Genomic DNA, 13,482 nt, shown 5'->3' on the forward strand with positions numbered 1-13,482 from the left:
AAGGAAGGACAGGTAGACAGGGAGGATCCAGAACGGGGATGGGAAATAAGCACCCCAAGGTCGCCCAGGATGTGGCTTCTCTTGTGACCCAGGAAGATGTGCGACCCGGGATCCACACAGCGATGGAGCAGCAGGCGAGGACCCCTCATCAGCGCTGGCCGCTGGGCGCCTCCTTGCCCAAGCTCCTGCTGCCACCCACTGTGGGCTGCCGGTCTTCTCAGGTTTGTACCCCTTGCTCCCTGCGCTGCTTGTTCTGTGGGGCTGCATAACCCTAAGCATAAAACTCCCCTAGCCCTAACTGTGATTGAATGTGAGTAAATAGATAAAGATGCTTCTTAGTTCCAGGACACTAGATAAGATCGTATCAGCCATAATTATCCAACTCTTTGTTCCGACACCACTATCTACAGAACAATCTACAAAGCATCTGCTGACTATCAGTACATGTCAGGCTAATTAACATGCAAATGTAAGACCACTAACCTTTGTTCCTTCTTCTGTAAATTCTGCCTGTTAACTTCCCTGCAAGCCCCTATAAAAAGAGCCTTGGACTCTGGACTGACACCTCTCTAATCTACTCTGCTTTGGGAATGCCCTCTGGCCAGACCAAGGTCTGTTTCACTTTCCAACTTGGGTGTGTTCCTTCCTGGGTGTTCTTCGCTGCAGTCAGCTCCTTGGAGCATCTGGTAAGGCCCTTGGTCTTACATTCTAGAGGCACCGCTGGGATCCCTGGGTGTGCTTCACTATAGTCAGCTCCTCAGAGCCTTTGGTAAGGAGAGCAGTCTTACAGTTCCTGCCGCACACTCTTGGGCCCCTAATAAAATAACAGCAGAGGCATGTCCCGGGTGTGTCCTGGCCCGCAGCCTGGACTCTCCCGCTCAGCGATCCCTGCGCTGGGCTGACTCCGGCAGCTGCCTTCTCCCTTGCTGAGGCCCGGTTTGCACACAAGCAGGTGCCCCCACTGCTGGCACTGTCTGACGGGCCTGGCAAATGCGGGGAACGTGCGACCTGCAGTCAGAACTGGGGTTCTCAGCACCCACACAGTCAGGACCCGGCAGCCCCAGACCATGGGCCTTCCTCTCCAAAGAGCTCAGCTCGGCCTCTGGAGTTCACACGCGGAGCCCACAGCTGGCTGCACATGCGCCCCTTCCTGCAGCCACAGGGGTCTGACTCACCCACACACGGGCATGGGAGCTGGGTCCCCTTCTCCTGGTGAGGGCCCGCCTGTGTGTACAGCCAGACCTCAGAACACTTCAGCCCATACTCACCAAGTATTGGATTCACAGATAAAATCAACTATGATGTAGCCACTGGTATTGGAAACAGTTCGTGAGCAGAATGGACCCTGTGTGCCTTGTGGGGCTTACACGGAGAGAATATAGAAAATAATACGTAGTAATAAGTAAATCTATAATTGTGTTTGTTTCCTAGGGCTGCTATAACAAATCACTGTCGCTGGTGGCTTACGATAGCAGAGTGAGTTCCTTCCACAGGCTCTGAGGGACCTTCGTTTGCTCCATGACTATCTCATGGCTCCCAGTGGCTGCTGGTGATCCTGCCATTGTATGTCTCATAGCACATCCAGTCTCTGTCTCGAGCTTCCCATCACCATCTTTTCTCCTTTGTCTCATGCTGTCTTCTCCTTGTTGTTGGATTTCATGCCCTCCCTAGTCCAGTGTGCTCTTGTCTTGAGATCTTTAATTTATTCAGGTCGAATCCTGGGGCTGGGGGGACCTGTCCTTTGAGGACTGCCATCCACACCCCATGGGATGTTAGAAGAAAGCACTGGAGTGGTGATGGCAGCGAAGCACAATGAGGATGACCAGGGCCGCCCGGGCAGGGTGGGAGCAACCCTGGTGGGAGGCTCGGTGTTGGCCTCACCCAGGAGCCCCTGAACCGAGCCCACGAGGGAGGGGCCACCAGAGTAAAGACTGGGGTTCTCACTGGAGGGAATGAGCAGCTCAGCAGGGTCAGGGCAGAGCAGTTAAACCGGGGACTGAACTCACGATGTAGCCCAGGCTGGCCTCAAACTCACTGTGATCCTCCTGGCTCAGCCTCCCCAGTGTGGGAATTATAGACACTTGCCATCAAGACTGGCTTAAAAACTGAGATAGTATAATCTCTGGATGAAGAACTGAAGAAGGAGAAAGAGTGTGCTCTTGTGTCTGGTTTTTGAGACAGGGGGTCTCTATGTAGTTCAGGCTGGTTTTGAACTCACTATGTAACCCAGGCTGGCCCCGAACTCATGGCGATCCTCCTGCCTCAGCCTCCCGAGTGCTGGGATGACAGGCCTGCGCCACCACACCCAAGAGAGTGCTCTTGAGCGCTGGAAAGCTTCTGTTTCTTTACCTGAGTGGAGCACAAGGGCCCTTGACTTGGATTTGCTACACTGCACATGTATCTATGCACTCTTCACAGGCAGTAGGCAAAGCTCTAGAGAAAGGGAGCAAAGCACAGCAGGCAGCAACAAGAGTGTGACTCGGGGTAGAAGGGGGAGCAACACCACAGGAAAGTTCTGGAAGGTGCCACTCCCAGGGACACAGCGGACAGAGCGCCGGGCAAGCAGGGAAGACTCGAGGCTCCTCAAGGCCACTGAAGAACAATGCAACTTTCCCTGTGGACTCCAAACGTGCTCTAGAGAAGGATTTGCTTAAAGGAAAAACCAGCGGGCCGAAAATGAGGGGTTGAGGGAGGCAAAGGGCTACCCGGGCTGAGGGCGCCCACACCCTTCACCAGCGGAGGACCTCCCGGAAGGGTGGCCATGCCACAGCCATACGCAGGACATCTCCACGCCCGGAACCTCTCCTGGGGGCCGTGCGCATCATGCTCAAAGCCCCAGAAACGGCCTGGGGGAGCAGCAGGTTTAAAAAGCCAGGGTGCCCCTGAGGGGTTGAACCTAGGGCCCTCGCACTGAGTTACAACCCAGCCCCTTTTTATCTGAAACAAAATCTCTCCACGTTGCTAAGTTGCCCAGGCTGGGCTCCAACTTGCAATCCTCCTGCCTCAGCCTCCCGAGTGCTGGGATGACACCACCTCACCTGGTTTGTTTGTTTTTTTGTTTTTAAAATCCAGCCTTAGAGCCTGCATTTCTCACAACTCCTGGTGCTGCCCAGGGCACTGGGCCATAGCCCACATTTTGAGGATGATGAGGTGAGAGAAACCGAATACCCTCTGAACCTGGGTGCCCAGGCACAAATTCCTCTCCTGGTGTGAAGCAGGCAACAAGCTCAGAACAGCCCAGCAGTCCCAGGCAGGCTCCCGGGGTCACAGATGGGGGCCAGGGGCCCCCACGCACTTGCCGACCTTGGGAAATATTTTCACAGCATGCCAACTGTTTCCCTCCGCAGGCAGGATAATCCCGAGATTCTTGCTCCCAGCACAGATTCGCGAGGGGAAGGAATGAGTTTAGCCAAGACCAACAGGAAGCTGGACGGCCGCCCCATGGCCAGGAGAAGCCAGGGGTTTCACCCCAGCTCCCTCTGCGCCTGTTGGCGCTGCTCCCCAGCCCACTGAACACGCCTACTTTGGATTGCTGTGAACACGACCACCGTTCACCACTGGCCCGCCTGGCGACTGCCTCTCCACACTGCGTCCTGTCCCAGAGGTGGGCGCTTGCAGGAGAGGACTCGGTGGCTGCACTTCCTGTCCTCCCCTGTGAGTCTCAGGAAGCTTGAGCATCCCCAGTGGGTCCCAGGAAGACATAGATTCAAACATTTATCTGAACGTCTCCCAACTGCCGATGGCTGCACGGCCTGCAGGCTTTCTGCTTCCTTTCACTTCCTCTCCTCCCAAGTCCTCTGGTGCCTCTGTCCCTGTCACGTCCCAGGGGATGCGGGACGGGAAGCCGCCCTGGCCTGGAGCTGTGGCCCGGTCCTGGTTCTGTGGCTGCCACCTCATCTTCCTTCCCCATCTTCCTGGGCACTCTGTGCCTCTGGCCGATTTGCCAGGTGTCCTATTGCTTGGAAGTGTTCAGGGGAAAGTCAGGACCGCCCAAGGCAGGCTGTGAGGAGCTAACCCCACGACTGGTTGTTTATAGCAGTGAGCCTGGCCGAAGCCTACGTGCCCAGGTCAGAGTAACTCGCACCCAAACCCCGTTCCCACAACTAAAACCTTCAGACTAGAAGGACAATGTTCTAATTACAACCATATATTTTGTGTATTCTGTTCCTGATTAGAGAACACTTTATTTTGTCCTTTATGGGCCTTGTTTACCTTAATTTCCATAGAACCTGCACGTGGCTCACCTTTCACCCAATTGATTGCCTGGGACTGGCCAGGGCCTGTGTCGGTTGCACTGGCATTGGTTGTCCTGGCCCCGCTTTCTCTCCTAGCTCTGTCTCTTAGTGTATTTATTTCTCAGGCCTGCATCGCACACTGGGCAGGTGGGGACTAGGAACTTACTGCAGGAATCTGGCAGTTCGGCACATGTAAAATGTGAGCTCAGAAAGGTATGAAACACGGAAGGTATGGGTTTCTTCACAGAATTCATCTATGACAAAGACAGCTGATTGTCAAAGCAAATCTAAAATGCGCGCGTGTGTGTGTGTGTGTGTGTGTGTGTGTGTGTGTGTGTGTACCTGGCTGCTGAAAATCTCTTGAGCTGAGGGGGATCATTTGTTGATGTAAGGATTTTTTCTGTGCAATTTTCTGTGTCTCATGATGAAAAGTAACAGAAAAGTGGACATGGCTACAATGTATCAGTCTGGTCACTTCCCAGAGTTCCCATCACTACCACTACAGAGACCCTTGGGGCGTGGGGCACAGTCCTCACTTCCAAGCGCCTTGTGCCTGGGCTGCACATGGGGGACACAGGAAGTGGGAGGCACGGGCCACCCTCCAGCTCTCTGTGGGCCTCACAACTTCCATGGTCACTGGGGCAGGGACGTGGGAGAAGGAGAGGCCAGAACCTGGGCTGGGACCCCAAGCCGGGTGTGGGGAGTAGGAGGCCCCACAGGGCCTGGCCCCCGCCGCTCCTGTCCAGGACAGCGGGGGTCCCGCGCCGCGGGTGGCAGGAGGCTGAGGAGCAATGCAAGGAGCAGGGCAAAGGTGGCCGGAGGGAGCCAGGCGGAACCAGGCAAGCATGAGGCCCAGGCCAGCGAGGGGGGACAGAGCCGGGGAGGGACAGCATCAGAGCCGAGTGCGGAGAGCAGATTCTGGGGCTCAGCAGGCAGAAAGGCGGCTGTGCAGGAGGGAGCCCTGGAGACCCCGTGGGGATGGAGCCACCTTCGGCTCAGCTGGCCTCCCTGGCCAAGGATGAAGAGCCGCAGCCCTGGGGGAGCCTGGGGGGCCCTGGTCAGCGCCCCAAGACGAGGAGGGGAGCAGAGGACATGGAGTCTGGGGCCAAGGAGGAGGCGCGGAGAACTCATTGACGAGAACAGAACTTACAACAGAGCGCGGAGGGAGTAACACCTTCTTTCTGTCTATGATTCAGCAGCTTGCTTGCATTTATCTATTTCTTCATTTATTTTGGAGGTACCGGAGAATGAACCACAGCCTCAGTACTGAGCTCCATCCCCAGCCCTTTTAATGTTTTTATTTTGAGACAGCATCTTGCTACGTTGCCCAGCTTGGGCTTGACCTCATGCTCCTCCTGCCTCGGCCTCCCAGAAAGCTGGGATTGCAAGTGACTCACCAACACTAAACAGGCATCCCTATCAAATCAAAGCTCAGGGACCCAGCACAAGAAGGCCCTGGACTGCGGCTGGTGTCCTCATGGTGAGGTTGTCATCCTCCTGTGGGGTGGGGTGGCTCCCTCTGAGGATCCTTGGCCCTTACTTCGTCGTGGATTTAAATCCTCAATCCTCAGGAGTATCTTTGTGGCCTGGGGCTGGCAAGGGAGCGAACTTTTAAACAGGGCATAAGAAAAAAACTCCAAAAGAGAAGCGTAACAGACACACTTGCCAAACTGACTATGGGAAAGTTGTGACTGGCTCTTGATTGGAAGACGCTGGCACAGCCCGGGGACAGAGACAAACCTGTCACACACAACAGCGACAAGGCCATGCCGGGCACAGGGAGGAGCAGGGGTCAGCGGGAAGAGAGCAAAGATGCAGTGGGCCCTGGCTGGGTACTCGGAGTCGCCTTAGCTGTCAGGCACACCCATGGGAGCAGCAAGGGCATCACCACCACGACAAGCGCGGGGCAGCCACGGAAGCGAGAGCATGGAACTGGTCCTGCTGCTCCAGGCTGGTAGCAGTTAGGCAACCTCTGCTGAGGGCGCCGGCCTCTGCAGCCCACTCAGGAGTTCGGGGAAGCAGAGCCCAGCGTCTGGGACGCTGCTCCCTAAGGCCGGAGGCGCCATTGTGGGAACCCTGAGGTCCAGGCCACAGTGGGCCACCCGAATCATGTGGTTCCACTCCTTGGAGGAGGCAGGGGTTGGGAAAGGGGATTGGAATCTCAAGCTTAAACTGGAAGTCGTGGGCTTTGCTCCTTTGCTTTCTGGGGCGGAAAGTTCGGGGCAGATGTTGGCCTGAGCAGCTCCAACCTGCTGCCCAGCCTCCGTTCTCCCGCCCAGGCCCCAGGGACAGCACAGGGGACAGTCCCTGTCCTGAGCGCCATCTCCTTTTGGCTTCCAGTAGGAGTTCACCAACAGCTCTGCCTTCTTCTTAACTTTGCTTATTCATTCAGCATTTTATCTGTCACCAGGTCCCATGCGCTGCTGGAAGCCGGGGTTCATGTGAACTCGCTCACCGTGAGGCCAGTCCGTGGCTTCCTTCCTCCTGCAGTGCCCTCGGCCTCTTAGCTGAGCTCTTACTCGGGCCGGTGGGAGGTGAGGCTCTCAGTTCGCTCCACTGAGCCCTTCCTTGCAGGAGTGTGTGAGGGGAAGCTGTGTCCTTTCCCCTACACAGGAGGAACAGGCTCAGAGGTTCAGCGCCTTCTGAGTCACACGGGGAAGTAGGGCGAGTCGGGGCACAAACTATACCCTGGGTTACGTAAGACTGCTGGGCTCCAGCCGCGTCACCCTGCGGGCCCAGAGCAACCTGAGGCCTCATCCTGGCCTGGCCTGGCCCCGGCACCCGGCAGGCGTCCCCTGCCCTGCATACATGCCCTGTCCGCTTCTGGGAGCCTCGGGTCCCTCCGCCTCGGTTGTTCCTGGGTCTCAGTCTGACACATGGGGATCAAAACACGTGGCGGCGGTGATTGTTCACATGTTTAAGGATCTATTGCAGTAGAAGCCACTGCCATAATTCTCCTTGGAGCACCCGTCGCTTCCAACGCAGGATCCTGTCGCTATTGCTCCTCTCTGCAGCCGCTCTGGAAGCTTCTTTCATGGGTGTGTTTACAAGGAGTGATCAAAAACAGGCCGACTGCTGCCGCCCAGCGCCATGCGATGGAGGTGGGACGTAACAGCGGGCCTGGGCCCTCACCCTCCTCATTCATGGAGCTGGCGCCGGGCGCCGGGTGACGGGTGACGGGTGACGGAGGCAGCAAGAACCGGGCAGCTAGAGACGTTCAGGAGAGAGGGCTCCAGAGGGGCTGCAGGAGCGGCACCCTAAGGACCAGGGATTTCGAAGGAGGGGGGAGGATCCGCCTTGTGTCTCTTACGGTGATAAACTTAAATTTAATAAATGTCATAAGCGTAAATTTAGTCCTCCGCGGGCCGTGTGACCTTGCCCTCCGCCAAGGGCAACCAGCTGGGCCCCGTGGCTCCCAGCCCCGCGCGCCCGGGGGCGGTGGCCCGGCCTAGGCGGATCTCGGCCCGACCCCGCCCACCCTCGGGCCGCGCCGCGGTGCAGCAAGGAGCGGAGCGCGGGCCGCAGCCGGGCCATGGCGAAGGCGCGCGCGCGCTGGGGGCACCCGCTGCAGTTCCTGTTCGCCTGCATCTCCTACTCCGTGGGCCTGGGCAATGTATGGCGCTTCCCCTACCTGTGCCAGACGCACGGCGGCGGTGAGTGGGCGGCCGGCGTTAGGCGCCAGGGACCAGGAGCCCCGTCATTCCGGTTTTTAAATTAGTTTGGGGAAAAAGTTTGGGTTTGGAATCACAGGAGGGAAAGGGGAATCATTCTATTCTGGACTATTTTCTTCTAATCCTGGACCTTGCAGCTCAGGGACAGACGGACAGACAGAACCCCGGAGCAATCCAAGCACCTTCGTGGGGACTGTGTGCGTGTGTGTGCGTGTTTGCGCGCGCGTGTGTGTGTGAGAGAGAGAGAAAGAGAGAGAACTTTCAAGTCTCAGCCTTTAAAGTTTTTCCTGCAGTTACTGCATCTCCTAGAATTCTGCCCGGAAGAAAGTGCTGTAACAAGTAGAAAACACAAGAATGTCCTCGCCTTCAATGAGACCAAAGCGCTGGCAGCTTCCCGAGCCAGGCAAGGGCACTGGGGGCACAGCACCAGCTCAGGGGCGGGCAGGACGCTTTGTCTGCATATTTTTTCATACCGTGTAAGTGGAGAGGGGGAGTAGGGTTCAGAGGTGTATAAATCGGAGATGAAATTTTAAACAGTGATGTTTAAAAGTATTCAGAGAAAGCCGGGTGTGAGGATGCACCCCTGTAACCTCAGCATTGGGGAGGCTGAGGCAGCAGGTCGTCATGAGTTCAAGCCCAGCCTAAACTACATAGGGAGACCCTGCCTCAAAAAATAAATAAGTAAATACATAATAATAATAAAGACACTCAAAAAAAAGAGAATTGGGAATATGTACCTAAGTGTTAACAAGACTTACGTCAACGCTGTCCGGTGTGTGTGCACAGGCATCTCAAATAATCAGCGTTGCTAGTCACCGTAAAGAACGGCCGGGCCGATGTGAGAGAAAAGTGCCTACAGGGTTTGACCCCTTTAAGATCTTGGCCAAGACCTAACCCACTCCTCCTTCCCTAACCCCCAAGCTCAAAAACACCTTCCTTCAACAAAATGTTGATTCGTATAGTTTTTCAAAGTCTGTCTGGGTCCCCACTTCCTCTTTTTAATCCGAAATCACACTGGCGCCTCCGGGGGTATGAAAGGTGAGTCGGCCTGAGGCCGCCGGGCGGGTTTACCCTCAGAGGAGATGAAAAGCGCTCTGCCTGGCCCACCTGCCGTGACACCTGGGGGCCGGCTCCTCGCTTCCCTAGCAGCCTTCACCTAGTGGCAGGTGACCCTCACTGCCGCAGGAAGCCATCACCTGCACAGCGTACAGGTGACAGCAGGTGAGGCCAGGTGGCTCTGGAGTCGCAGACACATCAGGGAGTTGCTAAGGAAGAAGCAGGAGAAATATGGTCGGCTGAGGACGCTGGGGCCAGGCGGGTGCACGGCGGCGGACGCTGGTGGGGCGGACTGGTGGGCGTCGTGGCACAGATGGCTGGAGACAAACAGTGGCTCCTGGGCACCCCGCACCTGCCCTGGGTCCCGCCCGCTCGGGGACCTGGGCTGCCCCTCCGTGCGTGCCAGCACCCTGCCCTGGCCCCCAAACAAAGAACTTGTTTATAAAGCCCAGAAGACACCGCTGAACCCAGCGGATTAGGTTTGTGCTCCTTCCCCGGCCAGGAGGCGAGAGGAATGTTAATTTGGCAGATTGCATTCCAAGGACCGGGCGGTGCCCTGCTGGGGCTGCCGGGGAGCTGGGCAGCTGAAGGCGCCCCAAAGCCCTTTGGCAAAGTGATGGTTGAGGAGGAGGAAAGCGGGGAGGTGGAAATACAGGGCATTTTTCTCTTACATCGTCTCCGTGTGAGATTCCAAGGAGAAAGAGAAGAGCCCGGCCGCAGTGGGGTGCGCCGCTCCCGCCAGCCCCCCGGCTCACTGGCCCCAAATTGTGGAAAGCGTTGCAGCGCACTCAGCACCCTCCGGAGCTCCTGCCCCAAGCAGGAGTTGGCGATGCTCCGGAGGCCCGTGTGCCAGGCCCATCGGGGGTCGCTTAGTGCCTGGGCAGGGAGCAGGACCCCACTCACAGCATTCGCTGATTGATGGGGTTGGGAAGAGGTGGGGACAGCTGGCTCTTCAGAGCTGGCCTTGTCCCCAGAGAGGGCTGAAGGAGGTCTCCAAGGTGGGGCTGGGGGCCTTGATTGCACCAGGGAGGGCAGCTTGCAGGTTCGCTTTTATCACAGAAAAAGAACTTCCAGGATGCGTCAGTAGGAGGCGTGAAGGGGCTTATTAGGCCGGATTGAAAAGTACGTGCACACTTAGAGAAATGCCGTGGGCCTCGAAGGGCGAGGGGCCTGGAGCTGGGTCTGTTCATGGGCACTCGGGGCCCTCAGTGGGCTTAGGGTGCTCAGCAACTGGGCTGTCACAGGGCAGGGCGGGCACCTGTGCAGAGCTGAGCCTGCTGTCCCTGCCCCGCTTGCTGAGGATGGGTCGGCCGGAGGGAGTCAGGCTCACAGGTGAAAGGCCCAGGCCTGGAGCCCAGCGTACAACATTACAGACTGTGAGGCCCTTAGGAATTTTTCCTGGGCAGGAAACAAAGCTTGAATAACTTTTGTGTCCTGAAGCTTCAGTTTTTCTTAAAAGGTACAATTTCGGGCTGGGGATTTAGCTCAGTGGTTTCACTGCCTGCTGCACAAGTGCAAGGACCCAAGCTCGATCCCAGGTACCAAAAAAAAAAAGGTACAATTTCACTATTACAGGTTTCTTTTTTTTCTTTTTCTTTTTTTGGTACCGGGGACCGAACTCGGGACCTTGCGCTTTTGAGGCAGGCAGCAGAGCCACTGAGCTAAATCCCTGGCACTATTATAGGTTTCCTTGTCTCCTTTCCTACTTATCTTTATTTCTTTTCTTTTTTTGGTACCAGGGATCGAACTCAGGACCTTGCACTTGCGAGGCAGGCAGCAGAGCCACTGAGCCAAATCCCTGGCCCATCCTTTCCTGCTTATCTTTCTTCTCTCTGACCTCAGCCCGAGGCCCCCCACATACACTGGAACCCGGTGCTGGGGGTCACCCAAGGGCAGACAGGGACTACACTGCAGTGATTCATGTGTGTGTGTGTGTGTGTGTGTGTGTGTGTGTGTGTGCGCGCGCGCAGCTTTGTGTGTAGTGTGATGTGTGATAAAGGCGCCAGGAGCAGCCGCCTCCGTGCCAAGTCCTGCGTTAAGTCCCTGGTCCCCGGCTCTGAGTGACCTACACAGTGGCTCCGCCTGGCCGTTGCGGGCTGTGAACTCATCCCTGCAGCCCAGAGCAGCCGGGGCTTTAGCAGTGCAAGGCTGCATCACATGGAAGAAGCAGTGTGTGCAAAGCCACAGCAGATCCTGCACTTAAGGCGAGTGGCTGGGGTCTTCTCTGGGTGGTGACACTGGCAGGAGAGGCGGCAGGGAGACACAGAGTGGACGCCTGCAGCCTGAGGTCCCTGCACCCGGCCTTCATTATCAGGAGCCTGGCCCAGCTCCCCTGTGTGACAGTCTCAGGGCCACCTCCACGAGGGCGAAGGAGAAAGTGCACCCTGAGCTGCCCCCACGCAATGTCCTTTCCCTGCCCTCCACTGGACAAAGCACAGCATGAGATCAGCCAGGATCACAGGTGGGGAGCGGACCCCAGCACTCCCTGGAGAAGCCTGGCAGACCGGGCGGCCCCCTGGGACGCATGGGGACAAATGCACCCCTCAAAGGCCTCCCTGCAGCTCTGAGGCCCTGTGCAGGGCCAGTGTCAGAGTTTTTAGGTCAAAGGAATGCAGAGTGCTTCAGTGGGAAGAGGACTAGTTAGTAGCCTGGTTTTAAAACTGATCACAACGCACATATTTCTTTTGCTGAGGTAAATTTGTGGAGGGCCAATTTCTCTTATTTTTGGTGTCAGTTCTTTGAGTCTGACAATCATGTGCTGCTGTGTTAATACTATTCCTCTGACCCGGCCACCCAGACTTATCTTCCACCCTTACAGTCTTTCTTTTTCCAAAGGGTCGTGTAAATAGAATCATGCGGTAGGCAGCCTCTTTAATCTGGCATCTTCCACTTGGCACAAGAGTCCCCAGCCCTGGTCTGTGACCCGTCAGGAACCCAGCCACACAGCAGGTGGTGAGTGGGGGGTGAACAGGTAAAGCTGCACCTCTGATGACCTGAGGTGGAGTTGAGGCAGTGATGCTAGCACTGAGGAGCAGCTGCAAATACAGACTCGCATCTGCAGAGAGGGCTGGCTACACAGAGACCATCATAAACCAACTGCTTGCAGACTCAGATCAAAAAATGATCAGTGAGCGGCAAGTGACAGTGAAGCTGCGTCAGGTAGCAGGCTTTAAGTCAGAACCTGACACGTCGGTCCACACGAGGCTGCTCATTACTTTGTGTGCCGCTCCCTGCCCCTTTCCCACACTCACGCCTGTCTCAGTCACAGTTTGCCAAGCCCACAATCTAGCCCAGGTTTAGATCAAGAATGACTGCCAGACCTGTTATGTACTCAAAAGTGGGGTGTTTGGGGTGGCTGGGTCATGGGGGGCACTGTGCTTGTCAGTGGACTAACCCACTGATGGTACCTGGTCGAGTGTGGCAATAGGAGGTGGGCCTGGTCAGAAGGGGTGGCACTAGGGGCAGGGCCTGGAAGGTTCTGTCCCCCTCCCTGGGTCCTCCCTTCTCTCTCTGCTTCCTGGACACCATGGTGTGAGCAGCTGTCCTCCCCCAGTCCCTTCCACCAGGCCATTCCTGCCTTGGAGCCAGCAACTGTGGACTAAACTGAGCCAAAATAAACCTCCTTTAATTTGGGGGTGCTTCTCAAAGATGAGAAAAGTGACTAAGACTAACAGCAGAAAACGAACATCAGGCTTCTTTGAAAAGAGGAAAGACCCAATGATGAGACAGCGGAAGACTCTAAGGCTGCCAACAAAAAAGAAAAGAAACAAAAGAAACAAAGCTGCATTTAGAAGGAAATACTGAGTCCTACTTAAGTTAAGGGTTCATTGCAACAGGTGATTCATGTTCTCCAAGCCTGCTTTGTGCATAATATATGGTGCCCACTATCCTACAAACCATGAAACCTTCAAAATGGCTTCACCACATGGAGTCCAAGCACCCTACATTAAAAGATAAGCCTTTGGAATTTTAAAAACAGAAAATGTGAACATGAAGAGGCCACCACTTCATCAGATGTGTCTGCACTGAGAGCATCATTCTTTTTTTTTTTTGGTACCAGGGATCGAACTCGGGACCTTGCACTTGCAAGGCAGGCGGTGGCACCACTGAGCTAAATCCTCTGCCCCAGGTGACATTTTTGAGCTAGCTGGCATTTCTCTGTGGATTTCACAGCATGCAGACTCACATTCAAATGCAATCTCTTTGACCTAAGTGGTAAAACCAGGAAGCCATCCAGTCACGGCAGCTACTCTGTCCGCACATATACCGATACAAATGGACCAGTTCAGTCTTCCTGATATGAAATGGTTCAAACACTTGACTAGTTGTGCAGCTGTGATGTTGGTTGACAATAAAAGTGCACATACCTTATCCTCATGCACATCATTGTGACACTATAGTGCACAAAAAAACCCATTTCTTTGTTATCAACATCAATAGATTTGTCTGCCTGAATTGTGTACCAGTGTGACTCATTAATTCTCTCTAACGATTGTGCCTCTGCTATTTCATCAACTCAT

The 13,482-nt window shown here is 55.6% G+C and overlaps 1 protein-coding gene and 1 long non-coding RNA gene across 5 annotated transcripts in view; both read left to right on the forward strand.

The window, feature by feature from the left end:
• The window catches only part of Slc6a20 (solute carrier family 6 member 20), a 33,715-nt gene that overhangs the window by 153 nt on the left and 20,080 nt on the right, over nt 1–13,482 (forward strand). For 2 of the 4 annotated variants that reach the window (XM_087186870.1, XM_087186871.1), the window contains exon 1: nt 7,720–7,888. In XM_087186870.1, the coding sequence (XP_087042996.1) occupies nt 7,768–7,888 (121 nt within the window). In that variant the 5' untranslated portion in view covers nt 7,720–7,767. Of the gene's footprint in view, nt 1–92; nt 222–3,347; nt 4,449–4,475; nt 5,352–7,719; nt 7,889–13,482 lie in introns of those variants that run through there. The other 2 variants (XM_087186872.1, XM_087186873.1) reach the window with 2 other exon arrangements.
• On the forward strand, nt 5,366–7,588 carry LOC147825455 (uncharacterized). Its single transcript, XR_015441074.1, has 2 exons — nt 5,366–5,715; nt 6,646–7,588. It is a non-coding gene; the product is annotated as an uncharacterized LOC147825455 (long non-coding RNA).

The sequence above is a fragment of the Heterocephalus glaber genome, unplaced genomic scaffold, assembly GCF_053883595.1.
Source record: "Heterocephalus glaber isolate CG9 unplaced genomic scaffold, H.glaber_assembly_v1.0 deba00001504, whole genome shotgun sequence".
Lineage (NCBI taxonomy): Eukaryota > Metazoa > Chordata > Mammalia > Rodentia > Bathyergidae > Heterocephalus > Heterocephalus glaber.